At 62.5% G+C, this 26,919-nt stretch overlaps 4 protein-coding genes and 1 non-coding gene across 7 annotated transcripts; 1 reads left to right on the top strand and 4 right to left on the bottom strand.

Annotated features, from left to right (window-relative positions):
* The first annotated feature begins 2,949 nt into the window (after positions 1-2,949).
* SOX15 (SRY-box transcription factor 15) lies at positions 2,950-5,319 on the top strand. The gene is made up of 2 exons (XM_088142164.1): positions 2,950-3,546; positions 4,769-5,319. The coding sequence occupies exons 1-2, from the start codon at positions 3,038-3,040 to the stop codon at positions 4,986-4,988; spliced, it is 729 nt and encodes a 242-aa protein (XP_087998290.1). The 5' UTR covers positions 2,950-3,037; the 3' UTR covers positions 4,989-5,319.
* Positions 5,320-6,002: 683 nt separating this feature from the next.
* MPDU1 (mannose-P-dolichol utilization defect 1) lies at positions 6,003-9,488 on the bottom strand. 2 transcript variants are annotated; one of them, XM_088142165.1, is made up of 7 exons: positions 9,221-9,488; positions 8,815-8,880; positions 8,581-8,713; positions 7,964-8,049; positions 7,222-7,340; positions 6,941-7,051; positions 6,003-6,373 (listed from the first exon to the last, which is right to left on the bottom strand). In XM_088142165.1, the coding sequence occupies exons 1-7, from the start codon at positions 9,312-9,314 to the stop codon at positions 6,257-6,259; spliced, it is 726 nt and encodes a 241-aa protein (XP_087998291.1). In that variant the 5' UTR covers positions 9,315-9,488; the 3' UTR covers positions 6,003-6,256. The 2 variants fall into 2 exon arrangements, with proteins under 2 accessions (XP_087998291.1, XP_087998292.1); XM_088142166.1 differs by lacking the exon at positions 8,815-8,880.
* A 2,894-nt stretch (positions 9,489-12,382) lies between these two features.
* On the bottom strand, positions 12,383-18,699 carry CD68 (CD68 molecule). 2 transcript variants are annotated; one of them, XM_088142124.1, is made up of 7 exons: positions 18,561-18,699; positions 17,357-17,501; positions 16,460-17,013; positions 15,810-15,929; positions 14,403-14,475; positions 13,438-13,605; positions 12,383-13,106 (listed from the first exon to the last, which is right to left on the bottom strand). In XM_088142124.1, exons 2-7 carry the CDS (start codon positions 17,421-17,423, stop codon positions 12,967-12,969), a joined length of 1,122 nt encoding a protein of 373 aa, XP_087998250.1. In that variant the 5' UTR covers positions 17,424-17,501; positions 18,561-18,699; the 3' UTR covers positions 12,383-12,966. The 2 variants fall into 2 exon arrangements, with proteins under 2 accessions (XP_087998250.1, XP_087998251.1); XM_088142125.1 differs by lacking the exon at positions 18,561-18,699 and adding an exon at positions 17,830-18,384.
* Positions 18,700-20,156: 1,457 nt separating this feature from the next.
* EIF4A1 (eukaryotic translation initiation factor 4A1) lies at positions 20,157-26,081 on the bottom strand. Its single transcript, XM_088142114.1, has 11 exons — positions 25,947-26,081; positions 25,163-25,211; positions 24,839-24,971; positions 23,973-24,112; positions 23,242-23,410; positions 22,657-22,766; positions 22,324-22,467; positions 21,856-21,993; positions 21,504-21,593; positions 21,071-21,150; positions 20,157-20,971 (listed from the first exon to the last, which is right to left on the bottom strand). Exons 1-11 carry the CDS (start codon positions 25,967-25,969, stop codon positions 20,827-20,829), a joined length of 1,221 nt encoding a protein of 406 aa, XP_087998240.1. The 5' UTR covers positions 25,970-26,081; the 3' UTR covers positions 20,157-20,826.
* Positions 22,855-22,977, bottom strand: LOC112542823 (small nucleolar RNA SNORD10). The gene has a single exon (XR_003086405.2). It is a non-coding gene; the product is annotated as a small nucleolar RNA SNORD10 (small nucleolar RNA).
* Positions 26,082-26,919: the final 838 nt, after the last annotated feature.

Here is a 26,919-nt window from a genome sequence, read left to right as displayed (position 1 = left end):
CACCTTGGAGGAGTTGCTTGAGCAGGGCTTGGACTCCATGGCCTCAAGGGCCTCCACCCATCGTAGGCTTCCCTGGGAGGAAGGGGAAGCAGGAAGGGGAAGCAAGCTTTATATCATTCTCACACGGGAGGGGGTCAACGTGGGAATCCATCTTCAGCTGCTAGGCTGCCCCCCTACATTCCACTTTGCCCTAGTTGCATCTCTTGGGAGCTGGAAGAGGCCACCTGCAGCGGGAAGAGGGAATGGCCTCGAAGGACAGGAGGAAGAGCAGCAGTCAGACAAGCGCGGCTCGAGTCCTTTCCAAGAAATTAATCTGAGTCAAGGTCTTGCCCCCCCCCCAGCTCAGAGGAAGATAAAGGGGGGGGAGGAGCACATTAAGCAAGATTCTGTCACCTTGAGTCTCGGAGGACATCACTCCAGAGGCAGGTGCTGCTGCAGAGAAGGCATGCTCCTGGGGCCCAGACAGGGCATTGCTTGATCGAAGGAACCCGGAGCGTGCCAACCATGCCAGATTGGATCAGTTGGGCAAATGCCCTCATCTTTGAGTCATTTTGGGTAAGTAAACAGTAACTCTCTTCAGACGTAGAAGTTGGCCTGCCTCAGGTGACATGGGGTTATGGGGAGACACCTTTGCACTTGAGCCCTCTTTGCAAGGTCAAAATATGCACGTACTCTGTGCATTTCTCAACTTGATTTGGGGTTTCTGCATGAAAGGCAATCCATTGCACCAGGTACAGTGCATTCTAATGGGAAAAGTTTGCCCGCTGCTTTAGCCGCGGAGGACCAGCCCACCAGCCGTCCAACGCAAGAGCTCTGATTAGCTTCTCAGGGCCTGACTGGTGACCAGAGAGGAACAAGGGGGCTGGCGGCTTTGCGGGCTGGCAGACTGAGTCTGGGATGACTTTCCTTGGAAGCCGCCTTCCCTTGTGATCCGGCGGCCTCTGCATGGGCCTTGGCATGACACTGGAGCCCGGCACCTGCCTAGAAATTCAGCAGGCCCCTGAGCAGCTTCAGCACCTCCTGGGTCCCACCCTCCACTCTTCCCCTCTCCTTCTCAGCTGCGTCTTCTGGAGCTCCAGCTGATTCGGGTGAGAAGGATCCCAACATTGCTTTTCTGACTGGCTCCAGGCTGGAAAGGCACTCTGTGCATGCTTGGTGGCCCCTGGATTTGAAAAGTGCTGTTCCACGCCCTGCCCCTGCACGCTTGACCAGTCTCCCAGCTTTGAGCCCAGCTAACCAGTTTTAAGTTCTTGCTCCCATTGAATTTGGACCTGGCACAGCAAAGGGGACCTGAAACCCTCTCCTCGGTCTGCTCAGCAGGAAAGCTGGGCCATCAGGTTTTTAAATAACCGAAACTGGGTTGTGAAGCTTTCAGCTCAGTCCTACCATAATCCACAGAAAGTGATGGTGTCTATGCGTGTGCGTGCCTGTAGGGGTATGTGCAAGGTTGTGCTCATTTCAGGGGAGTTCCTGGCATGGCCTCTAAAACTCTTAAGCAGGACCGCAGAGGAAAGCGAGGAAGACATCAGGCCGGTGCCTGCAGCAAAGGCGGTGATCCTATCGTTGGTGATCCTATTGTTCGGAGGAGCTGTATTTGAATTTCAAGGAGGAGCGCCAGCACTGCTTCCCCCCTGGCTCCCTTTCCCCCTGTTCCCCTTCTCCATGCCTGCCAGGGATTTTAGGGAGGGTCTCCCCCCCCCTTTGCCCAAACTGCCACTGAGCGGAAGGAAGGAGGTTCCGGGCAAAATCCTTCCCTATTGTCTCCTGGAATGGCTTCCAAGAGGGCATTCATCTCCACTGACCAGCTCTTCTCTCTGCCTGATGTCCCTGCCGCTTGCCCGGAGGCCCAAGCGGAGGAGGGGAGGGAGCTGGCCCAGAGCCAACTTTTGCCTGCTCCAAAGGCTTCCGCGGCTAGCCGGGGCTGGCTGTTCACAGCCCCGGGACAGAGACCAAACCAGGAGAGCTGCGCGCTTCGAGCCCTGGTCAGGCTGGGGGCTCGGGGAAGGAGCGGGTCCGCTCCTCTGCTGCTGCTGCGCGGCTGGGGCCGATGAGCCAGCGAGGCAGGTGGGAAGACTCCGGACCCTGGCGGCCCTTGCCAGCAGGAGCCCACCGAAAGGAGAAGGGCTGTTGCGTCCCCGCCTTCGGCACCTCCAGGCGCCGCTCCCGGCTGCCGCAACTCTCCAGCCTCATTTCGTCCAGGTGGGCTTTACTACAATTCCCATCATCCTGCACGCAGCAGGCCACGGGGCCTAAAGGATATCAGCCGGAGAAGGCAGGGGCTGCTTCAAGCGGCCAGACCTTGACCACAGAGGCCTCGTGGCGTCTTGGGCCCGGGAGAGCCGCCCGCGGCTGAGCGCGCGGGGCCCGGCCTGGGAAGCTCCGCGGGCCTGTCTCCCTGCCCCCTTCGGAAGGCCGGCCTTCACGGACCTGCTGCTGTTGCTGTTGCTGCTGCTGCTGCGGGCGCGCTCCCAGCGCGGCCCAGAGCACGGCACAGGAAGGGCTCGACGGCAAAGAGATCCGGGCGGGCTCAGCTGGGGACCCGCTCAGGCATCACTGTGGGGCCGCGGGCTGACCAGGCGCCGATGCACAAGCGGACCCGCCCGGCCCCTCGTTCTCCCGCGGCCGGGCGGCGCGCGCGCTCGGGAGCCATGACAACACTCTGCTTGTGCTCAGAGGCCAAGCGAAACCCAGCGCTTTCCCCAAACGTCGAACAGCCTGGAGGGCCCGGTCGGGAGGAGGGCAGGGTCCAGGCAGGAGTCGGGATGCGGGGGCCGCGGGAGGGGAGGGGAGGAGAGGGGAGGGGCGGAGAGGCGAAGGGAGTCGCCGGCCAGGTCCGTCGACGTCGCACCCTCGGGCGCCCTTTCCCGGCCGGGTTGGGGGCAGAGCGCGGGCGTGGGAATCGGGGGGCGGGGCGCGCGAGGGGCGTGGTCTGGCGCCCTATATTCTAGGGCCGCCTCGGCCGCACGTGCTCCGTTGCTGCCGGCTCCCCCAGCGACGGGTCCTCTCGAGGCGCTCTAGTCGGCGCCCGGCGGTCGGGATGATGTTCGCGGGCTTCTACTCCATGGAGGCGCCCACCAGGGACGGGGCGGCGGACCCGGCCCCGCCAGCCCCGCCGCCGCCCTCGGAAGAGCGGCTGGAGAAGGTGAAGCGCCCGATGAACGCCTTCATGGTGTGGTCGAGCGCGCAGCGGCGGCAGATGGCGCAGCAGCACCCGAAGATGCACAACTCGGAGATCTCGAAGCGGCTGGGCGCCGCCTGGAAGCGCCTGGGCGACGCCGAGAAGCGGCCCTTCATCGACGAGGCCAAGCGGCTGCGGGCGCGCCACATGCAAGACTACCCGGACTACAAGTACCGGCCGCGGCGGAAGGGCCGGGGCGCCCGCGAGCGAGGCGGGGTCCCTGCGTTCCTGCCGGGACGCGCGGCGCTCCCCGGCTGGACGGCCGCCTACTGCGGCCCGCCCGACGCGCTCCGGCGGACGAGCGGCGCTCCCGAGCTGGGCCCGGGCGGGGGCGGCTACGCGATTGGGGCGGCGGCGGCGCCCTGCAGGTGAGGCTCGGTCCCCTCGACTGTGCGGCGCGGAGGGACCCGTCGGCGGAGCGTTTCCCAGGGCAGGCTGCCCAGAGCAGCCGCCCCCCGCGCGACTCGTCCCGCGTGAACTGGCCGGCGCCCTCCCCCTAGCAAGCGGGCAGAGTCAGCTGCGTGCGAGACCCGGAGACCCGATTCCCCTTTCAGGACGTCCAGCCGAGGCCTCCCGGCTGCCTGGGGCGTCCCGGTCTCCCGGGGAGGCGCTGGCCGCGGGACGGTTCTCCAGCCCGGCCGCAGACGCCGCTTCCTCCAGGAGAGCCCCAGCATCTTGGCCGGGTGCCCCGCTTCGGCACTGCCTTCGCGCTCCAGCAGGCTGGGTGTGCCCCCAGGCCGGGGTGCCAGCTCTCCCTGGGCGCAGCCCCGCCCCGCCCCGCCAGCACACAAAGGCAGCCTTCCCTCTCGGGTCAGGGCCGGGCCAGGCCGAGCCCGGGAGCAAGTTCCCGAGCTCACGCAAAAGGCAAGGCGGGCCCGCCCCTTCTGGCTGAGCGGGGCCCGAGGGAGCGCGGGCCCGGCGGCGGCTCTCGGGTCCCTTGGCGGCAGCTCGCGGCTGAGGGCAGGCAGGCCTGAACAGGTCTGGGGGCTCTTGGCCAGAACTGGATGAGCCGGCTGCCGGAGGAATGCGGCTCTGTCCCGCCCATGGCCCCCGGGGGGGGGCAGCTCTCTCTGCAGGTGTAGGGTTGGGCAGGTGACAATCCCAGCCACCAGCTACGCTCTCTCCTCTCCTGCCTCCCAAGGCTGGCCAACTGCTCTGCCCCCCCCAGGGCAGCCAGGGCCCCAGGCTCCCTCCCCAGCCCACCTCGGAAGCTTTGCCATGAAGGGGCGCCGGCTTCCTCCCTTGCCAAGCGCAGGCTCAGAGGAACTCTGGCAGGCGAAGCCGGCAAGGCCTCCAGGGCTCTTGCCTCCCCCACTCCAAGGACAAGGGATCAGCAATGCGTGCCCGCCTCAGTACAAAATGTGGGGGCTGGGCCTGGCCAGATCCAGAAAGAGCAGGCCAGAGTGGGGGGCTAACATTACAGCCACCAGGAGGCCCCTCAACCTGTCCACCCACGAAGAATAATGGGCCGGGGACTAGCATTTTGGCTCAGCGCATTCCGCCTTGCCTAGCAGAAACGATGGGCCCCCTAAAACGCCTTCTCCCTGCCCTGAACAGAAATAACCCCGTTGCCCTTTCCTCTCTTGGCAGCAGCCTGGCCTACGCCACCCCACCCACCCCTGCAATTGCCACAGTGACGAGGAAGCCGGACAGCGTTGCCCAGCACCCGCTTGGGGACTTCCAGGACATGATGGCTGCTTACGGGCTGCAGGGCTGCGAGGTTTCTGACACAGCCACCCCATGCTACCTTCCCGAACACCCTTACCAGCCCCTGGGGTTCAGCAGCCTTGCCCCCTTAACCCCCCTCTAGCAGCAAGAGAGTGCAATTCCAGCTGCAAGTTTCCTACGCAGGGATGGCGCAATGAGGACAGACAGGACAATGAAGGAAACGTGTACATAGTTTGCAGGGAAGGCATAAGGACTCCCACTTTCAGGCCCCAAAGAAGTGGGGGCAGGAGGACTGGGCAGCAGTTACCTTCCTTGGGGCCTGGCATTTGACAAGTGGGGAGAATGGGAAAAAACAGCCCCTACCTACATTTGTGGGGAGATTGCTAGAATGAGGGGATATTACTTTTTTTTTTATAAGCGGCATGATATTTTCTAAAGAAAGCTTTGTAAATGAACCAATAAAGAATTTTTCATACAGCAGAGTTTGCTGACTGCAATTGCTTTGCCTGCCCAAGGACTGGGTGAATTGCCCCCTTGGAAGGGGAGAAGCAGGGAACTACCTCCCCCTGCCCCTGCTTCAGCAGCCTTGCCCAGCACACCTGGCAAAAATGTGTGCTGCTTGGGCTGGCCCTATGCTCGCCTGCTGCCAAGTAGTATGAGGGTCATCTCTGCTTACTCCCTCCCCGAGAAGATGGATTTCCAGCGCCCACAGTCCGGATGCCAAATGGGCCCGGGGGGGGGGCCAAGGGGGCAGGGCAGAGAGGGCAGAGGCTGGCTGGGAGCCAGTGAGTCTCAGCTTTGCCAGGTTGCCCTGGGTGGGGATGGGGTGTGACGACCTTTGGGCCGCTTTGCCTGATGGCCTCTTGCCTCCCCTCTACCTGAGCCCAGCAGGGCTGCCCGCTGTTAATTCAGCTCTCCCCACTCCCTGGGACCAGGCAGCTGCGCTGTTTGGGCTGACTCACCTGGGCTCCCCCCCAGCTCCTCTCCCTAATCGCTCCAATTAGCCTGCCTGGCCCTGCCCGAGCACAGAGGCCAAACTTCCCACCCCCCAGGGCATTTGGGGCAAGACGGTCAGAAGCTCCCTGGCAAGCCGGTGTCCATGTGTGCAAAGGGCTCCCCTTGGCGGGGACAGAAAGAACTGCAAGGCAGCCTACGGTTCTGCAACAGGCTGTGCTTTGTTTTGAAAAGTCTGGGTGGGGGGCAGCAAGGGAAGACCTCTTCCCAGCCCCCGAGGTGAAGGAAGCAGCAGTCCATTGAGGCCTCATCGCCCTGCCCAGTCTGCTAAAAGGTCCTGTGAAACTCCCAGAGAAGGCAACCATCTCCCTCGGCTCGGAACGCAGGAAGGGGCCCCTCCACTGACTTCAGGATCACCCCGAGTGTGCTGCTTGCTCCCTGCAGGCGCCAGGCCGGTCACTCTTTCTTGAGCCGGTCCACAGCGTTCCAGTAGTACAGCAGCTGTCCCAAGAGGAGGGCGTGGCACCCCGAGGAGACAACATAGGTCAGCACCAAGAGAGAGTCTCCGGTCTCCTGAGAGGCAAAGGGAAACCAGCTGCCCTTGAGGCCCAGGACTGGGGAGGGGTGGTCAGGGAGGCTGGACACTCCTTCCTCCCCACAAGACTTTTTGAACGCAGAGTGGCGAAGGGCAAGCCACAACGTGACGGGGCTGCGTTCACACGTCCCGCTGTTGCTAAGCCCCGGTCTGGTCTGCAAACAAGGCTCGGCTCCTGAGGACTTCGTGGGGGCCGTTTGCCTTCGCCCTCTTGGGGCGTTCTTTTCTTTTCAGCTTCTCGGTCTAGACAAGGACGCGGGATCTCCTGGGGATCAGCTTAGCTTTGAAAGTTCAGCCAAGCCTTCAGCAAAAGCTCAGGGTTGCCCAAGACAAGGGCGCGGTCTCCCAAGCAAGCCAGCAGGGCTGTTCCCAGCCGGCAGCTCCCCTTTTTTGCCACACCTGCTGGGAAGCGGTGGGCAGGATGCCGGCTGGGCTGCTACTGATTGGGGGGGGGGGCATTGATTATTGATTTCTTTGGGCAGAAGGCTCCCTCCTCCCTCCCCCACCCAATCTCAGGATCCAGGCTGCCTCCTTTGGACTCCTACCTGGATGGAGGTGAAGATGCGTGCCAAGGACCCCGCAAAGAGCAAGATGGTCGTGACGGCCGAGAGTTGGCCTGTGTGCCCATTCTGGTAGTTGGTGGCTGCTTGCAGGAACTGTTGGGGAGAACAGGCCTCTGAGTCTGCCTCGCAGGCTGCGGCAAGAGGCGGCGGGCAGAGATGCCAGGGCCTGCCGGCTGACGCAAGAGGCGGCCTGCCACCCACACCGCTGCCACCGTTCGGCTTCCTAGAAGCCCTTCCCTCACCCCAGGGGCGGCCCCGCTTACCCTGCTGATTACGACAGCAGGCATGTTGGACGCCTGCAGGCCCGTCACCACCGCTGCCGGAGTGAGCGAAGAGAGCAGGAGAGACAGGACGGCAAAGTAGGTCAAGAGGAAGGCCAGGCCTGGGCAAAGAAAGGAGGGCCACGTCACGCGCCAGTCCCACAACCTGGCCCTCCACGCACAGCCCTGTGGAGTCCACAGTCCATTTTCCGCAGGCCCCTTGCTTGGACACCAGGGGGCAGGACGGGCAGGTGGCTGCATCCCCCTCCGCACCCCACATCCAGGGCAACCATGACTGAGATGCATTTTCCATTGTTGTATGCCCCCCAGAGTCATTAATTAATTAATGAACACATGATTAATGAAGTCAGCATCCTGAAAATCTTTGTAACCATTACAAAATACAGCAAGCTGCGAGACCAGTGCTTCTCAGCTGGGGCTGCTTGAAGGGAATTCTGGGAGTTGAAGTCCACACCCCTTCAAGTGGCCCAGGTTGAGAAACACCGCCCTAGAGCTTTTGAGCAGAAAATCAACTTAGGACTGTGAGGAGGGATGTCTGAATGGGCCCCACTCACTTTTAAACTGCTTTTCGTTATGCAGAATACCCCAGGCCTGCGGGTCACAGCTTCTGCACAACATGGATACTGGCCAAAGCATTTTCAGTTTCAACCCTCCTGCAGGGCTGTGTGCATGTCTACAAAATCCTTCGCTAGGAATGGACCCTAAACGCCACTCCCCAACTTACCGCGCTTGGTATGACCCCCGAAATGCTGCACCAGGAACCCAATGGACACCGTCTGCACCATTACAAACAGGGTCTCTCCCCAGGCGCTGCGAGGGAGAGAAGAGGGCAGGGAGTGGGTTCTCACGTCACGGTAATGGGCAAGTCAGCGCTCACGAAGTCTCAGCGGCGAGGAGCCCCCTGCTTGCCCGAGCCCACGCCCCCCCTTCCAGCCCAGCCTTAGGACGGGGTACGAGATCTGCCTGCCCAAAAGAATTTCTTTAAATGGTTGACAAACCTCCTTGCCTTTGGGCTTATTTGCACCTTCAGACCCGGATGCTCAGAAGCCCCCAGGTGCTGTTGAACTACACTTCCCAGCAGCCCCAGCCAGCAAGGCCAAGGGTGAGGCGCGGGCGTCATAGCTCAGCAACACCAGGAAGGCCGCTGGCTCCTTACTCCGCCCTCGGCAGCGACCACCCTCCTCTCCGCGGCTGCCAAAGAGCTGCTTTCCTGCGGAGCGGACGGGGGGGGGGGCGGCCAGATGCTCAGCCCGCTCCTCCCGAGCCACATCTGGCCGCGGGGGGGCGCAGGCATCCCCTGCAGCGGCCAGGAGGGCAACTCGGCGGGGCCGCGCTCTCTACCTGAACGGGAAGCGGTGGGAGATGCTGTAGGCCATCGTGCCGCTGATGGCCACGAGCTCCAGCAGGATGGAGTGGAAGCTCAGCCCCTCGGCGCTCTTGGCCCGCAGGATCTTGAGGATCTGCGGCAGCTTCACTGCAGCGGGGGGAACGAGCCGGGTTCAGGGGCGCGCGGTCGAAGGGCGGCCGCTGCCCTCCCCTGCCCTCCCCGCTCGCCCTTTCCTTTCCCTTCCCTACCCAGGAGCGAGCAGGCCACGATGCCGAATCCGAGCCCTTTGCTGAGGAAGACCTTCAGGCACGGCACTGGAAGGGAGGAGAGAGGGGGGCGAGTCGCGAGCGGTGCCGCGCGGGTCCCCCTCGGGCCCGTCTAGAGGGGGGTCCGCCCGGCGGAGGCCCACGCCCGGCCCCCCCACGCCACTCCGCGCCCCATCCAAAGTGCCCGGGCGACCCCCCGCGCGGGACCAGCGCCTTCCGCCCTCTCCCAACATGGCGCCCCCGCTCTCCCCTCCGCGGCGGAAGCCGCATCGTCGCCCTTCCCCAAGATGGCTGCCGCCACCGCCCAGACACTTCCGGCCAGGGCGCGTTGCCACGACGACGGGGCGCCGAGGCCTGCTTGGGGCGGGCGCCGGAGGGGGCGGCTCACCGTGTAAGAAGTTGAGGTTTAGGATGAGCTCGTCAAAGCAGGGCTCCGGGAGCATGTGCGGGACCAGGAGGCCCTTCAGCGCCGACGCCGCCATTTCGAGGAGGAGGAAGCAGCCTGGGCGGGCCGCGCTTCCGCTCCCATAACGCCAACGCGCCCATCAGCGCCCATGCGCCCCAAGAGGGCGCAGGCCCGTGTGCGCATGCTCGGTAGGCCGGTAGGCAGGCAGGCCGGCCGGCCGCTGCCCATCGCGCGCCCGCGCGGGGCGCGCCGTTTAGCCCCGCGCCTGCGCGCTGCGAGCCTTCGCGCGGCCTCCGGCGCGTGCGCGCGGCTGAGGCGCCGTTCGGACGCCGCCGGCCCGCCGTGCGCACGCGCCGCGTCCCTCCGGCTCTCCACGTGCTCCCCTCGCTCCCGCGGCTCTCCGGGCGGGCTCCGGGCGGGGCCCAGCATGGCCGCGCCCGCCCCGCAGCCGCCGTGCCCCGCGGCCGGCCCCGGGCAGGGGGCCGGGGACGCCGCACTGCTGCCCGCCCTCAGCCGCGGCGCGGTGGCGCTGTGCCTGCTCCACGCGCTGCGGCTGCGACGCGGCCGCCGCCTGTGCGAGGCCGCCCGCCGCCGCCGGGCCGCGCGCCGCCGCCGGGCCCGGGCCCGCTCGTGCCAGCGCTTCGCGCTGCTGTGGCTGTGCCGTCTGCTGGCCCGCGCGCCCGGCCCGTGCCCGGGGGCCGGCGGGGGGGGCGGCGGCGGGGGGGGCGGCGGGGGGGCCACCCTGCCGCGGCTGCTGCGGGAGCGGCGGCTGTGGAGCAAGGCGCGGAGCTCGGCCTTCTGGGAGACGGTGCGCGCGAAGGCCTTCGGCGCGCGCGAGTGGGCCGAGCACTTCCGCGTGTCGCCCGGCACCTTCGACCACCTGTGCGCGCACCTGCGCGGCGCCATCCAGCGCCGGGACACCAACATGCGGCGCGCCATCCCGGCCGACGTGCGCCTGGCCATGACGCTGTGGCGCCTGGGCGCCTGCACCGAGTACCGCGCCGTGGAGCAGCTCTTCGGCGTGTCGCGCTCCACGGTCTGCAAGATCCTGCGCGACGTCTGCGAGGCCGTGGTGGGCATCCTCACGCCGCTCTACGTGCGCCCGCCGCACCCCGCGCAGGTGGCCGCCGGCAACGGCTTCCCGCTGCCGCAGCTGGCCGGCGTGCTGGGCTCGCTGCACGTGCCCATCCGCGCGCCCAACGAGAACGCCGCGGGCTACTGCAACCGCCGCGGCTGGCACTCGGTGGTGGTGCAGGCCGCCGTGGACTCGCGCGGCTGCTTCTGGGACATCAACGTGGGCTGCCCCGGACGGGTGACGGACGCGCAGGGGCTGCGCGCGTCGGAGCTGTACCGGCGGGCCCAGGGCGGCGAGCTCTTCCCCGGCGGGTCCCGGGCCGTCGCCGGGGTGCAGGTGCCCGTCTACCTGCTGGGCGGCCGTTCGTACCCGCTGCTCCCCTGGCTCATGCGGCCCTACAGGGCAGCGGCCCTGACGCCCGCCCAGCAGCGCTTCAACGAGTACGCCGACGCCGCGCGGACGGTGCTGGGCGTCGCCTTCGGGCGGCTGCGCGGGCGCTGGCGCTGCCTCACCAAGCGCAACGACACCGACGTGTCCTTCTTGCCCACCCTCATCGCGGCCTGCTGCACCCTGCACAACGTCTGCGAGGCCCGCGGGGACGTCTTCCAGTCGTGCTGGATGGAGGCCGAGGGCGAGGCCGAGCCGCGGGAGGAGCAGCCGCCGGAGGAAGGCGAGGAGGAAGACGCGGGGGCGGCCGAGATTCGAGACGCCCTGGCCTCGGCCCTGAGGGGCTGATCGCCGGCGGACCAGCCGCTACGCCGAGCGGAGGGCCCAGCGGAGACGCGAGGCCTCCAGGTTGAAGCGTCCAGGGCAGGGGAACAAATGAACCAAGGGCGGGGAAAGACCCGGTGCCCCTGGGAGCTTTGTCATCTGGGAGGGAAGGCGCCGCTGGGCGAGATCAGCCTTCAATAAATCTTTTTTTCAGGACGTGGCCCATCTTTTCTGTAGTGAGCAAAGGACCCCCCCCCCGAAACCGGGTCTGTTTTGTTGCTCTCTGTGTCAAGCTCGGTCTGGGGATGCCGGAAGGGTTAGGGTAGAAATCTCTCTCTGCCACCTGGACGTTGTTTCCAAAGCAGAACCAGTCCAGATGTGTCTTGAGGGGAAGGGCTGTCTCAGGCAGAGAGCAGAAAAGAGGAACTTCACAGACCCCCCCCCCCCCGTGTGGGGTTCAGGAGCTAGCTTTACAACTCAAAGAAAAGCAAAGCCCTGGGCCTGTTCTTCTTGGCAGCCATGCTCAGAAACATGGGCCCGGAGGAAGGGGTCTCTGGGAACAGGAGGGGGCCACCTGGGTCCCTCTGAATCCCACCCCCCACCCCAGCACTTTGCCTGAGGCCGAGAGCTAAGTGGGGCCTTGCGGCTGGCTTCAGGACAGCCTCCCCTCCCTGAATGTTAGGAGGAGGAGCGTGTGCTTTCTGCTAGTGACCGGTACTAACCCTAGTGACTAGCTGTCCTCGTTGCTGATGATAAGGTCAGGCGTGCTTAGTCACCTGCTCCTTTGTGAATCTTGAAGCGCCCGGCTGACGCAGGATGGTAACAAAGCTCCAGGAAGTCGCACGCAGGAGCTAGGTTGGAGCTTGCAGGCCCTCCTGGGCTTTTCACCAAAGCCTGGAATCCGTCGGCTGAGCTTTGCCTAACAGGCACGCCCTTAGAAAAGAGGCCAGGGCCCAGGAATTGGTTTCAAGGATGCCCCGGCTCGCTTTTCTTCATCCCAGTGCCTCAAATGCCTGCAGGAGATCCTTGATCCAAATGGGCGGTGTTGAATGTTGATCTCGCCTCATTTTAGGCGAGTGCGTCTGGGTGAAGCTGTATAAGCCGTTCAGGGGCCTTTGCTTGGTAGAGCTCTTGATTAATTGTTGAAATGATTTCTGCTGGCGCTTTCTGGGGTTTTCGGTGCTCACCACGTTTTTCCTGTTGTTTCGTCTCAGCGGAGGAATGCAGGGCAAACACGGAGGGGGGGCTCTTGGTGGCTGCAGTTTGAGTGGGAGGATCTGCTTTCTCCCGCCTGGAGAGATTTGCAGAAGCCAAGACGGGAAGGGGCTCCAGAAGCAATCCCAAAGACACGAAACATGGAGGCGTTTCAAGATCTTTAATGGGAAATCAGTTGGTGATGCGGTTTGCTGTGCACAGAGTGGGAAAAGCCCCGATCCCGTTTCCATAGTCGAAGCAAAACCTCCCCCCAAACTATGGAGTTCCTTTTTGTTTACTCTGGAGTAGGTAGCAGTTGGTTCACATGGAGTTCAAAGCGTCCCCAGATTGGCTGTCTGAAGGCTGGGAGGCAGCCTCGCCACAGCTGCGTTCCTCTTTGGAGGAAAAGCTTCCCACGTGACCCAGCCAGGTCTCGTGCCCCGTGTGCTTCTCCAACACCCCGCCTTGCCTTTTTTTGGGCCAGATCTGACAGTATTGGTATCTGTAAAGATTAAACATCCCACCTCTTCCCCCCACCCCCAACCAGCAAGATTATTTGGTAAAAGCTTGGATCCCCTGAAGGTGCCCTGCTCGAATCCGGTCCGAGAAGAGCAGCTGGCGGAGGAGCGGATTTGAGGTCTTTGCGTGTCCGTCCCAAGGTGGCTCCAGCAGGCGGCTGGATGGCCCCAAGTCCAGTCCTTGGTCTGCTGGTCCAGCTGCAGCTCGATGAAGTGTGTGCGAAGGGGTCTTAGAGGGACTGATAACCCGTGTGGGCTCGCCATCGGCCCACAGCGAAAGCCACCAGGACAATCACGATGAGGAGGCAGAGGACCAATCCCACAACTATGGGCAGGACGATGGAGCGTTTCTGCTCGGGACAGACCTCAGCTGAAAGGAACACAACAAGAGGTGGTGGTGTAGAGGCAGCGGGGGCAGAAAGGTGCCTGTTTCCCCGGCTCCTGTTGCGGGCCATGGAGGAAAAGGGGGCTCAAGAAGGTTCAGGGGAGACGGTTAAAGGCGGAAGGAAAAGTGAAAGGGGTCACTGGGTGGGGAGGCCTCTTGCAACCGGTGTTCAGACCGGCGCTTGTGAACCCGGGGAGAATCAGGAATTGCTGGGGAGGGGGAGTAAGGAGGAAGCAGAGCAGAAGCCGAGGGCAGAGATGGAAGGTTGCTGAGGAGGAGGAGGCTCCTGCCTCGCGGAGAGGGAGAGGGCTCTTACCTTCCCCAAACGTCCCCCCTTGTAGCTGAAAAGCCTGGACGCGCTCCTGCAGGGCGTTCAGGCGGAAGCCGTCGCTGAGGGCCACGCTGCGGTTGTGGCACTGGTAGGATTTTCCCAGGGGGGCCGCGAACTCCCAGAGGGAGGCGTTATTGGCGCTGAAGAACTTCTCTGGGGAGACAAAGCAGCGCTCTGGTGAAGAAGCGGTCCGCCTGCGCGCTGGCATCTGGGTCATCGGCAGCGGGAATCGGGATGGGGAAGGGGTGGGCTTCTTCAGGCTGTTTGGGGGACTGCTTCTCCCTTGGGATGTAGGCCCGTCCCTCCTGCTGCCTTATCCGCCTCCTAGGGTGGTTGTGAGGTTGGAAGGGGACTGCGCTGGGCAAGTCTGTGAGTTATTCCTGCTTCCGCCTAGCCCTTCCGCACCAGAGTGCCTTTGCAGGCCAAACATCCCGTTCAGGTGAAGTCCCACCCACTGCCCCCCAAAAGGGTCAGGGACTGGACCAAAAGGAGGAAATCCGGTCCTGCCCCCCCTTGCCCAGCGCTGCGTGCTCTGGAGATGAAGCCTTGTGACGACTGCTTGCGAAGCAAGGACTGGCTGTGGGCGGGACGCGAGGTTTCAGTGCCAATGCCAGCGTGAGCTCTGAGGGAGGCCTGATGGGTGCTCTGCGGCCAGGCCAAGTCTGAGAACATGGCTTTGGCTAGATGGCACTGCAGGCTGAGGATGGAGCAACGTCTGGCATCTCAGGCTCAAGGACCCCGGAGCGGTGCCCTATGGCCTAATTTCATGTTGCAAGCAGAATGTGCCCCCTGAAGACCACAAACCCCACAGGCCACCCCTTTGAGCAGAGACATCCCTGCATTGTGCCCCTCTGTCTCTGCCGAGGCTGCCTTGGGCAAAGGAGCGCTGCCCCAAAACTAATGATGGCTGCCCCACCCCCACCCCGAGCCAGACACCCAAAGCTGCTTACCTTTAGCCTGGGGAAACTGGTATGTCAGATTGGCCTGCACCTGGCTCAGGTAAGCCGTGTTTTTTGCATCATCCTGAGAGAGAGAAAATCGGGTTGGCTTGGCCAGAAACAAGAGCCAAGAGGGGGAGAGGCAAAGGCTGCCGTCCTCCCCCCAACTCTTCTGTTCTGCCCCCTTAGGGGTCTAGAGCAGCGTTTCTCCCCCTCGGCAGCTTTCAAATGTGGGGACTCCAACTCCCAGCATTCCCAGGAATGGGAATGCTGGGAGTTGGAGTCCCCACATCTGAAAGCTGCCGAGGGGGAGAAACACCGATCTAGAGTTGCTGCTCGCTTTGCTCTCCTTATCTGGGCTCTGCCAAGCCCCTTCCCCAGGAAAGAGCCCACCAGGAGGGGAGGAAGGGCAGAGCCGTGTGAAGGTGTGGACCTGGCTGGGATGGGATGGGCGGCCGGCACCCACGCCCCCTATGCTGGCCCATCTCCCGCTTGCCTCCAAGCCCTCGGTGAGCCAATTGGCCTGGGTTCAGAGGGGCCACTGAAGGGCTGAGCGAGCCAAGCGGAGCCGGTGGGTGGTGCGAATGCCCTGCGCCCCCCCCCCCGCGGCTGCTTGGGCACGCGCTGTGCTGAAGCAGCTGACCTGGCCCAGTGATTCACCCCATCGTGGCTCAGCCCAGGCGGAGTCTGACCGGGGGGGAGGAGGTGGGGTCTGGCTGGGTGTTGCTTGCTGAGTCACGGGCAGGGGAGCGGGCAAGGGCGGCTGTGCCAGGGAAGGGGGTTGTGTGCGTGGTGGTGCTTTTCTCCCACCGCCATTTATATGTCTCTAGGGAAAAAACTTGCGGGCAGCAAGGGCCAAGATTACATTTCTTCCTTCAGAGCGGATTCCTCGGTCCTTTTTCTGCCATGTTGTCACCCAGGGAAACTAACTGGCAGAACGTAAGGGCCGATGAAATTAATGAACTAAGAATCCTGTTGAGTGCCATCTTCTTGTGAAGCTAAGAAACTTCCCCTGATGAATCGTTAAGCTGGTTGCCGCGAGATGTGGCTTTGCCCTGGTTTACAGCAGGCCCTCTTAACCCTGGTGGGCGTGCAGAGCCTCCAGGGTCAAGGCGAGTCTACCTCCGAGTTCCGCCAGCTGTGGGAGAAAGCCCCTGAGGCCTTTTGGGAGAGCTGCTAACCAGCCGCTGAATGAGAGGGACGGGACGGGACGGTATGGGTTCCTCTGGTTCCGCCAGCTGTTCACTGGGGACTTCCTGTGTTTGCTCGGTGCCTCTGCAGGCCTGACCGCTAACAGGGAACTTCCTGCCCGCCCCTGCCTCTGCCAGTGGGGCTGCTGAAAGCAATTGCTCGCCGCCCCGAGAGGCCCCTTCCCGGCCCCAGCCGCTCCCCGTCCTTCCCGTGGCCCCCCTTGGGCACCTTTTTGAACGTGAAGAGAATGGAGCCTTCTGCGAAATGCAGTTCCAGGGTGGCCGTCTTGTTAGAGCAGGTCCCAGAGACGTGGGTGCGGTTGGGCTGCACGGGAAATGCTCCCCAGAGCTGGAGGAGGAAGGAAGGAAGGAGAGAAGGCCCTGGCAGGTCCTGCTAGCTGGCTGGCACTCCCCCCCCACGCCCACCTTCTTAGGTGCTACGTTTCCTTGAAGGGAACTGGGCTGCTCCACATCTCCCTCCCGTTCTGCTCCCGCCCTCGCCCTCTCGCCACAGCCCAAGCCTGCCCTTGCTCTGGCGCAATTAAGCATGGCCAGCGCTGCAAGGACAGAGCTAAAGGCCAGCCGGTAACCAAGTGGATCCGCGGCGCTCTGGTCAGGCTAACCCGGCCAAGGCAGGCCATGACGGGCAGCAGAGGAGGGACGTCTGCGGGACGGGGGCTTCTTGGGCCCCTCCAGAGAGAGAGGAGCCAGGCTTCCAGGCAGGGAGGCCATTCTTCCGGGATCTTGTTCTCTTCCCCCCAGGCGCTCAGATTTTATTTTGATGTGCCGTTTCTGGGGATCTTCTGCAGAGCTGGCTCCCCAGCCCCTCTCCCCCCAACCGCCTGGCACAACCCGGTCAAGCCAGAGAGCCCCCCTTACCTCCTGCTTCTCTTTGCCCGTGTAGCGCACCTGGACCTGCAGCCCCATTTCTGCCCGCAGACAGATGGTGGGTCCTTTCTTAACGACGTACTTTCCCACGGGCACAACGGGCTCCTCTGTCGGCTGTGGGGCTGCAGTGTGGTGGTGGGTGGTGGGGAGGGCAGTGGTGGTGTGGTTGGCGGGGGCTGTGGGGTGGTGGGGTGACACTGTCTGGTTGCTGGGAGGCGTGGTGGGGTGGGTGGTGTGGTTGGTGGGGGCCGTGGGGTGGTGGGGTGACACCGTCTGGTTGCTGGCAGTGGTGGTGTGGAGGGCAGTGGTGGTCTGGTTGGCGGGGGCCGTGGTGGTGGTGTGGCGAGGCGTGGTGGTGTGGTGGTGGTGGTGGTGGTGGGTGGTGGTGTGCTTCGGGGGATGAGTGGTGGGGTGGGTGGTCAGGTGGGTGGTCTTGGTGAACGAGGGCACCAGAGTGACCGATCTGTTTGTGGGGCGGGAGCAGTTCGCTGAGCCCGGCTGCTGGGGGCACGGCTGCCAGGGCTCCTCCTGCGCTGACGGGTGACCTGGAAGAGAGTAGCCGAAGGAGCTGGTCAGCGGCCCACGGAGGCTTCTGTGTGCAGAGCTGCCCAAGCCCCCCTCTCCGCCCCAGACAAGCTCCCGGGGCTCTTCTGGTTTATGCCTCCCACTTTGAATTCATTCAGCTATTGGGGGGGGGAGATTTGCTCCTCTCAGGGAGGCTCCGGCCAGCCATACATAGAGTCCCGCAGGGTCCTTGCAAGAAAAGCCCCCCAGCGCACCCAAAGGAGGGTATCTTTGTCCCTTCCTCCGGAAAGTCCCAGTCCCCTCTCCCTTTGCTTGCAGCTTTGGACCCAACACCCTCCTCCCAGTTTCACGGAGGCCACCAACCTGCTGCAAGGAGGTACCAGCTGGCGAGCCACAGGACTGGCCCCACAGAGATCTTGGGGGGCTGCATTTCTCCCTCCGGAGGGCTGGGGACGTCTTCCTCACAGGGCTGAGACTCACAAGACTCTGGGGGCCTTCAGCGCGTGCTCTGGAGGTTTTGAATAAGGGGAAGGAAATGAGACTTGCTGCTTCAACAAACAGTGAGTCAGTTGGGGGGCAGAATTTCCCAATGCAGAGACCCGGAGGGGCTGGTTCCCGTCTTCCATCCTGCCCCATGGCGGGCTGGGCTGTGCAGCAGCCGCCTCAGACGGACAGCCCCGCAGCGGCCTTGAGGTCAACGCGTGCAGACCTGCGAAGGCTCAGATGGCGCCAGCCACCATCTTGAGCTGCCGGGCATCAGCCGTGGCTCTTGCCCGCCCACCGGCAGTTGTGGGGCACAAAGCGAGTGCAGCATCACTGAGTTAGGGGGCTCCCACCTTTGGAGATCAACCAGGAATGTTCTGTGTCCGGCCTGCAGCTCTCTGTCCGCCTGGTCCCCCCCTCAGAAGCCACTTCCCTTGGGGCCACCCTGGTATTGGCCCGGCGGCTCTGGTCCCCTGCCCTCCTCTGTCTCTAAGCACTGGTGCCGTCGGTGGAGGGCGCAGCTCGGCGGCCAAAGGGCAGAGGCTGCCGCATCCTGGGTGTGGGAAGCGAGGAGGCAGAAGGCTTGCGGCCACAATCCGAGTCTGCTTCGTGGAGGCTTCGGTCTTGGGAACCAGCAGTTTCCTGTTCCTCATTTTCAGACGGAGGCCTGACTCTCACGTGACGAGACAGCTGTGCCTCCTCACCAAAGCAGGTGAAGGGCCAGGCCAGACACACACAACCTCGCACCCAGCACAGCCTGGAGGCTTCTCCATGAAGGGAACAGGTGTGCGCAGTCCTGACCCAAGCAGACCCCTGGGTCTTGGGGGGAGCCCAACAGGCCAGTGGGGGAAAGAAGCATGGGCTGGGATAACCACAACGGCCTGATGCTCCAGGGATGGGGGGCTGGCTTCCCCCTCCCTGCATCAGCAGGGGATGAACCTGGACCCCCCGCCCCCCCGCCCGCCCCCCCTTGTGCCTGGCTGCCTCAGTAACCAAGTTAGTTACTGAGTTATGCCCTTTTCTGGGTTTGCAGAATAAATTGAGCCATCGAAGAACCCCCCACTTCAGCTACCAGGTAACTCACCAAAGGTTACTAATCGAGATTCGCAAGTTGTGCAAATCCACCAGTTGGATGTGATCTGACCGAGTGGGCCGTGTGAAGATGCACCCAGCTTGCCCTTCTGCAGGTCCTTGAAGGCTTGGTTGGGAAAATAAACTAGAGCCAAGCCCCACTTGGGCACTGCCTACAGGGCTGGGGGTGACCCTTGGAATGGTTTCTCCCTCCCATTTCACCAACCGGAGGCCTTGAACACCTGCAGGAGGTCATTATCACTTGGACTTTAGCACCTACATAGTCCACCTGCTTTCCAACATGCAGATTGTTTTCAGAAACAAAAACAAAACTTTTCTGATACAGAATCTGGGACAAAGAAAGGCACGCGAAGTTCCAGCCCACTTGGCACTGCTGAGACCAAGCCTGGCACGCTGTGTAGGGTCCTGGGCACCCTTTCCAGGCCACGGGCAGGTTGGGAAAAGTGCAGAGGAAGATGATGATGATACAAGGACTTGAGGATGTGCCTTCCGAGGACAGATGGAAGAAGTCTGGAGAAAGGGAGATTTAGGGGAGGCACCGTGGCTGGGTTTCTGGCCACAGACACCAAGAGTAGACATGCTGGCTGGGGAATCCTGGGAGCTGAAGTCTGCCCATCTTGCCGAGGTTGAGAAACGTCTAGAGAGTGAGGACCATCCTGGGCCCCTGCAAATGCCAGCTGACCCCACTCAACCCCCAAAGGCGAAGGAAGTCCTTGTCGATTCCCTGGCTGTGAATCCTGCCTCCTCCCCCAGAACGGGTTCCCCCACCTCAGCCGCAGGGTCCCTTTCCCCAGGCTCCTCCTTCCAGCAGGGGCCGAGGGTGGGGGAGCCCCCCTGCCCATCTTGCACGTTTCAGACTGAGATCCACGAAGATGAGGAACCTGGCAGTCTCCCCACTAGAGCGGTGTTTCTCAACCTCGGCAACTTTAAGGTGTGTGGACTTCAACTCCCAGGATTCCCCATGCTGGCTGGGGGATCCCGGGAGTTGAAGTCCACCCATTTTGCTGAGGTTGAGAAACGACGTTCTAGAGGATGAGGACCAACATCAGCGGACCCCACTCGACCCCCAAAGGCGAAGGAAGTCCTTGTCTATTCTGGAAACTGAGCCCCGAATCCCGGAGGGAGCCGGTCCCCCTGAGCCGGCTCTTTTCCCCTCCACCCCCGGCTGCACCCTGCAGGCAAAGCCCGTCTCGCTTCCTCTTGGGCTCGCTCGAGGCCAGGGTGGGGCCGCAGGAACTTTTCGGCACATTTACGGGGTTGGATTGAGCGGAGAACGTCCCCATGAGGCACGTGCACCACTCGGTAAAGCCAGGCACAGACCAGCATCCCCCCCCAGCCACGTTCTCACCCCTAGAAAGCGCAGTACCTTAAATTGCTTCTCTTGTGCTCACAAAGCCAATTCTTGCCCCTTTTCCAACTGTGGAACTTCCTCATTTCTCACCCAACTCCGGTAACAAGAGCCAGGCCAATGGAAAAGACCGGGGGCCACCGAGCCGGCCCCAGCCCTGGAGACCTAAAGCTCAAGGGAGGGCCAAGGGCCGGGAGGGCCCGGCCCCTCCCCGCTTTACAAAATTCACTCAAATCAGGCTTTTCTCAAGATCACGTTTATTTTGGTCACTGTAACTCTCCTTTTGAATAAATAATAGCTATACAAAAGAAAGATAAAGGTGGCACACACAGATTTTTTTTTTTTTGCTATATGAAAAGTTTTCGTTTTTTTTTTTATTTTAAAAAATGTGATAGGGAAGGTCTCATTTCATAAAGAGAAAAACACGTTGGCAATTTGTTTAATTTTAGGCAGGGAGAAAAAAAACCATGACCTTTTGAGGTAGGTTTTAGATTCTCAAGCTTTTTTTTTTTTTCCCATTAGCACCATGATTCTCTCGAAAGGTTTATTTCAAAAACTACAAAATTATTTTCTGGGAAAGGCAGGGCAGGAAGCAGCCAGAAATTCTAGCTTCTGTGATCTACTCACTTGATCCCCACACGAAAGGATACCTCTGTTCTGCATACAGGGAATATTTGGACAACTGAGCTACAAAATGAAGTCACAAAGGAGGGAGGGAGGAAAACAAGACACGGAGAAGCGCCTGTAAACACTAAGGATTTCTTTCATTCTGCCTCCAAAAAAGTGACATTTATTCAAAAGGCAAAAAACTCAAAAATAGAAAAGGGCAGGAACGGGAGAATACTGTGCCTAGCTGTGGGGCGTGGGGGGAGAAGCAAGGGGTGCCGTGGCACAGGGCCCCCCCGGCAGCTCAGATGAGGTCAGCCACGTTGAGAGGCATCTCCTCAATTGAGGTGTTGTAGAAAGTCTCGATGTCGCGCAGAGTGCGCTTGTCTTCTTCTGTCACCATGTTGATGGCGACGCCTTTCCTTCCGAAACGGCCACCTCGACCGATCCTGGGGGGGAGACGAAGAGTTGAGGGCGAGCGGAAAGAAGCTAAAAAAACTCCAAATGGAGAGACGCCCCAATCGAGCTCCTTGAGAACGTCTACTAACCTGTGGATGTAGTTCTCGCGGTTGGTGGGGAGGTCGTAGTTAATGACCAGGGACACCTGTTGGACATCGATTCCACGGGCCTAAGGAAGAAATAGGCGGTGGCGCTCAACAGAAGCCCGGGCCCTCGCCAGGCCAGGTGTGCTGACATCAGCAGCTGTCCCCAGAGGGGTTGGCTAGTGGCCGGGCAGGGGGCAGAAACCGCTGGTTGAAGCATCAACGCCTGCTTGTTCCCGAGGCAGGCGAGAGAACCGACTGTGAGCTGCTGCAAAGTGACAGGGACCTCGGGGGTACCAGCCGTGGAGACAAGCAGCCCCTCAACAGTTTGTGTGCCAAGGAGCTACAGTCTGCCGCTGGCACTGCGCTGGCCAGGCAGAGAGGGAATCCCCTTGGGGAGCGCGGAGAAACCTTTCGGGCCAGGAGGCGGGGCGCTTACCAGCAAGTCAGTGGTGATCAGGACCCGGCTGGAGCCGGAGCGGAACTCTCTCATGATGACGTCACGCTCCTTCTGGTCCATGTCCCCGTGCTGTGCAGGCGAGACAAAGCGAACGCCCCATCAGCATCCCCGAAGACCAGGCCTCCCATGTCAAACTGCTGCTGCAAAGCAGACTGCGGCCCCCCAATTCACGCAGGATGCAGAGGGAAACAACCAGGCCTTGCTGGGCCTCTCAAGAGCGGCCCCATTTCTACAGCCAGCGGGGAAAGCAGCATGCCCCTTTCTGACATGGCAGAATCAACCCGCCACTGTACCAGGTGCAGGGCTCAGTGCAGAAAGACAGCCTACCCACCATGGCTGAAACAGTGAAGTCCCGGGCATGCATCTTCTCCGTCAGCCAGTCCACCTTCCTCCGGGTGTTGATGAAGATGACCGCCTGGGTGATAGTCAGGGTCTCGTAGAGATCGCAAAGAGTGTCCAGCTTCCACTCCTTATAAAGAAGGAGGATTAAGGATTAACAAAGATGCTCCCTGCACCTCTCCTGGAACAGTGCAGGACCAAGCCAAGGCTCAGTTTAGGGGGCCCTGAACTTTTTGCCGGCCCTTGAGAAATCTAACTGGGTTCTAGGACTGTGCAGCAATCTGGGTGCAAAAGGGAAAAGGTGATCCAAACTGTTTTTGCGCAGTGGCGGGGGGCAACGGAACCAGCAAGATCTAGTCAGAAGCTCCTTAAGGTCTGACATCAAACCCACACCCTACCTAGCCTGGCTGCCAAGAGGCTCCCAACCTCTCCCTTGACCAGAAGAACGCTGCGCACGTACCTCCCTTTCCACATTTATGTAGAACTGCCGAATCCCTTCCAGAGTCAGCTCTTCCTTCTTCACTAGAATACGGATTGGGTCCCTCATGAATTTCTTGGTCACCTCCAGCACGTCCATCGGCATGGTGGCAGACAGGAGAACCACCTAAAAGGACCAAAATCTCGACTCTGTTCCTGCTCTGCCCACAGCAGCTACTCATGCTATTCTTCCCCCTCCCCTTGCAGCCATGCTACTGGTTCAGCTTTCTTAAAATGCCTCCTCGGATTCCTCCTAGGTGGACACAAAACCCACCCTCCGGGAAACGGCTGGTTTTGCAAACGGCTGTGCCTTTACCTGCGTGTTCCCACTCAGTTTCTGGAATATATCATAGATCTGGTCCTTAAAGCCTCGGCTCAACATCTCATCAGCTTCGTCCAGCACAAACATCTTGATAAACTTTGGTGCTGTGAATGAAAAGAAAATCAGGCAGGCCATTTCAGGCAGGAAATGCCAAGCAGAACAGGAGAACAAAGCTGCTGGTCTCAGGGCCATGTTCAGGTATGATCACTTCCCCCTGGTCCCCAGGATTCCTCCACCTGCCCAGCAGAACGCTGGCCGGAAGAGAAAGTTGGGGCATGGGGTCAGATGACACGCATGGGGTGATCATCACGGAACAGCAGCAGGGAAGGAGGGCGGGCTGGGCTTCAAGTCCCCCCCCCCCCCCCCGCTGACAAGAGGAACGGGAGAACCCAAACGCTGCACGCATCTTGGGAGATGTGCAACAGCTGAAGTGAAGCTTTCAACCGTCCTACAGATTTAGTAGCAGGACCAAAGGGAACCACGCAAGACTCTGAAACCTTGCTGTATCTTTGAGACTGTCCGGTTGAGGGAAGAACGCCTGCTCTCGGTACGCCAAACGGATCAGCAGAATGTACTTACACAAATATCTTCTGTTCAGCATGTCGAACACGCGCCCCGGAGTCCCCACGATGATATGGGGAGCTTCCATTTGCAGCTTCTGAACTTCGGCCCGAACATTTGTCCCTCCTATACAAGCGTGGCAGGAGGCCCCCATGTAGTCCCCAAGAGCCATCACCACCTTCTGGATCTGTCAGGAGGAGAGAAAACCATCACCAGGGCCCTGGCCAGCAGGCCCCCTTCTCACACGCCCTGGCAAGCACCAGCGTAACTAAGAGGATGTGCTGGAAATCTCAATAGAGAACTTTTCTACCGTTCATACAGTCTCAGCCCCACCCCTGTTTCCCCAGCATGAACCAGCAGGCAGCCACTGGGAGATACGCTGTGCTGGGATGAATAAGGATCAGTTGCTCTTTCCCTGCTAGATGTAAGAAGCCACCACAGTTAGAGGCGCTTCTTTGCCCAGTTAGCAGGGACTGGTGCGCCAGCATCAACTAGCATACAAGTCAGACACAGGAGCATTACCAAGCCCCCTCAGTCTCGTGAGTCCCCTTTGACACAGCAGGAGCCTCAACACATTCAGGAAAAAGAGCAGAAGCTGGACCCTTCGTGGGGGAGCAACTGGCACCAGCAGTCATTGCCAAGGAAAGCCATAGCCCGCTACAGTGGCCTGAACCAGCAGACACACAAGGAAGCCTGCGCGGCAGCCCTCCGACTCATTGCCTCGTCTCCAGGAAAAGAGAGAGACCCACCTGCTGAGCCAACTCCCTCGTGGGGGCCAGCACCAGGGCCTGGGTGGCTTTCAGGTCCAGCTCAATCTGCTGTAAGATGGAGATGGCAAACGTGGCTGTTTTCCCAGTGCCAGACTGGGCTTGAGCGATCACATCGTAACCTGAGGAAGAAAAAAAAGGGCAATTAACCCAGAAACTAAACACTCCACGCCTGCCGTTCAAGACAGAAGCAGCACCTGCGGGGCCTACTGCGTTTTGTTTCCCCAGCATGAACCAGTAAGCAGCCACTGGGAAGAACACTGCACTGGGATGAATGGGGTTGCTGATGTCCCCCTGATAGATGTAAGACGGCAACCACGCGGAGAGGCGCCTCTTTGCCCATGAGCAGGGGATGGGGACTCTGCAGCCCATCTGCCAAGCCTCCCGCTGCCCCCGGCAATACAGAAAGGCCCAAGGATAAGGGACAGCTGGCATCGGAAACTGAAGGGACCCCAGGCGCGCCCCTCTGTTCTGAGAATCCTGTGGGGCGACTGCTGGCGCAGGCAGCTGCCTGAATCCAGGAAACAGACCTAGCGTAAGTTTACACGAGAGAACAAAGTTCAAACGTCAGAGCAGAAAGGAAGCGTGTGGCTCACTGAAACTCTCTCCAGGATTCACCCAACTGCCCCTTCTTGCAAGGTCCCCGGAAACTTGTGAATTTTTTTAATATGCTTCTCTTTTTGATAGAAGATCCAGTATCATATCCCCTTTCTGGGCGAGGACACCCCAGTATTGCCAGGCAATGCCCGTCATGCCCAAACAGCGCCGAAGTGGGCTGGAAGTGGTCACGGCGGCATCCCACCAACCCCTGAAAGCCCCCAGCAGCAGTTCGCTTCCTCCGACCTCACCCTTGATGCAAGGGAGAATGGCTCGCTGCTGGATAGCAGAAGGTTTCTCAAAACCGTACGCGTAGATGCCCCGCAGGAGGGACTCGGACAGGTTCATGTCGTCGAAGCTGTCGACGATCTCGTTCCAGTTGCTCTGCGGGGAGAAGCGGGCGCAAGGTCGGCCTCGTCGCCCCGGAGGACGCCCCCCGCGGCGGTTCCCGGGCGGGAGGCGACTCGCCCTCCCCGGGAGCAGACGCCGCGCCCGGCCGGAGAAGAAGGGGCAGCTGGGGGGCCCGCCGCCAGGCCCACGCCCCACCCCGCGCCGCCACCCCCGCCCGTCCTCACCTCGATGACGCCGTCGGGGTCCATGCCGTCCGGGCCATTGTCTCTAGAGCTGCGGGCGAAGGGGAAGGCAAGAAGGCCCGGTCAGCCGCGGGGCGCGGGACCCCCCCCGCCGCGGAGGCGCCTCCCCGCCCACGTGCCTTTCCGGCTTCCCTTTTAAGGGCGCCGGGCCCGCCCCGGCCGCGTGACGTCACGCCGCCCGAGTTCCCGGATGCGGAGCGGCAGGACAATGGGCGCGGGGGAGCGCGGACGCGCCCGCGGCGGGGAGCGCGCCGGCCGCCCCCCCTCGCCCGGGGGCCCGCCCGGCCCGCAGGCGCCCGGGGGCCCTCCGGGGCCGCGCCCCATAGCGGGCGCGCGGAGAGGCCCTCGGCGGGAGCCGCGCGCAGGCGCGTAAAGGCCCCTCCCGCGTGGGGGGCAGGGAGGCCGCGCGAGGAGAGGAGAGGCGAGGCGAGGCGGCGCCGCTCCCAAGATGGCAGCGGGCCCGAAGGGACGGCCGCCCGGCGCCCGGCGCAGGGCAGGCCGCCCGCTCGCCCCGCCTCCGGCGCCCCCGAGGAGAGAAAGGGCCGCCCCGAGGCCGCGGGGAGCAAGGGCCGGGGCGGGAGCCCCCTCCTCCACAGGGGAGCCGGCCCGCGGGAGCGGCCACGTGGGAGGCCGGCGGCGCGGAGGACGAGGCCGCAGAAGGGCGATCGAGGGGTCGGGCGCGGGGAGGGGGGCCCGCGCGGGACGGGGGCGGGTGCGAACGGGCCGGGCGGCCTAGTGGCCGCGGCCGCTCGGCTGGCTCACTCACCGGCTCTCTTGACTCGCAGACATTCTGTGGAAAAGGTCCTGGCCCCGCCCGCCTCGCGGCTCCTTATAACCGTCGCCGGGGCTCCGCCCACCGGCCCGGCGGACATTGGTCCTCGGGTTCCGGTCCGCCCTCCCTCCCCGCTGCCATGATTGGCCCGCGGCCCACCGATCTCCCCGACCGGCTTCCCTCCCATTGGCTCGGCCGCCTCCCCCTCCTCGACTGACTAGCCGAGCCGTCACGGGTGACGCCAGCGCCCGCTGATTGGGAAAGGCAGGCGGGGGCCCGCGATGACGTCAGCGCGAGGGAGGAGCGTCGCGCGGGGAGGCCTTGCGCCGGGCGCGCATTGGCCGGGGCCCGTGTCCCTCGCCCGCGTGCGCAGAGCCGCGCGCAGCCAATGGAAGGCGGCGGGGAAGGTGGGCCTTCGGGCTCGGCGAGTGGCGCACGTGGCGCGGCGGCGGCGGCCGGGCCTGGCTTTGTGCGCCGGCGGAACGGGCTTCCTCGCGGGAGGCGCCCTCCCCGGGAGATGGCAGCGATGGGCGGGCCCCGTTTTCCTGGCGCGCGCGCGCAGGCCGCGTTCCCACGACGCGGCCCTCGCGAGCACGCCCGGAAACTGCCCGGTGCGACTGAGCGCGGCGGCCTCCACCTCGTTGGGCTGCCTCCCCGAGCCCCGGCGGGGGAGGAATGGCAAGCGCCCGTCCTCGCTCGGCCGTGCGCCTCCAGGCGGGGCCGGCTGCCCGCTCCCCCGGCCCCGGGGCGCGCAGGCCGGATGCTGCTTCCGGGGCTTCGGCCCCGAGGCCAGGCGGGGACCCCTGCGGCTCCCCGAGGGAGGCAGGACAGCGGGGCAGCAGGGACAGCGGACCCGCCTCGGTCGCAGCGCGGCCTGGTGTGGGGAGGCCCCGCCTTTAACTCGGCTCCGGGCTGCACGGGGGCCCCGAGCCCCAGGGGCCGCCCCCGCGACAAGCCCAGGGCGCTC

Source organism: Python bivittatus, unplaced genomic scaffold (genome assembly GCF_059951505.1).
Source record: "Python bivittatus isolate LINGU-HERP-01145 unplaced genomic scaffold, Pbiv_v1 ctg000370_np1212, whole genome shotgun sequence".
Taxonomy (NCBI): domain Eukaryota; kingdom Metazoa; phylum Chordata; class Lepidosauria; order Squamata; family Pythonidae; genus Python; species Python bivittatus.
Note: the sequence above shows the minus strand (reverse complement) of the source record. Positions and strands in the feature narration are given on the sequence as shown.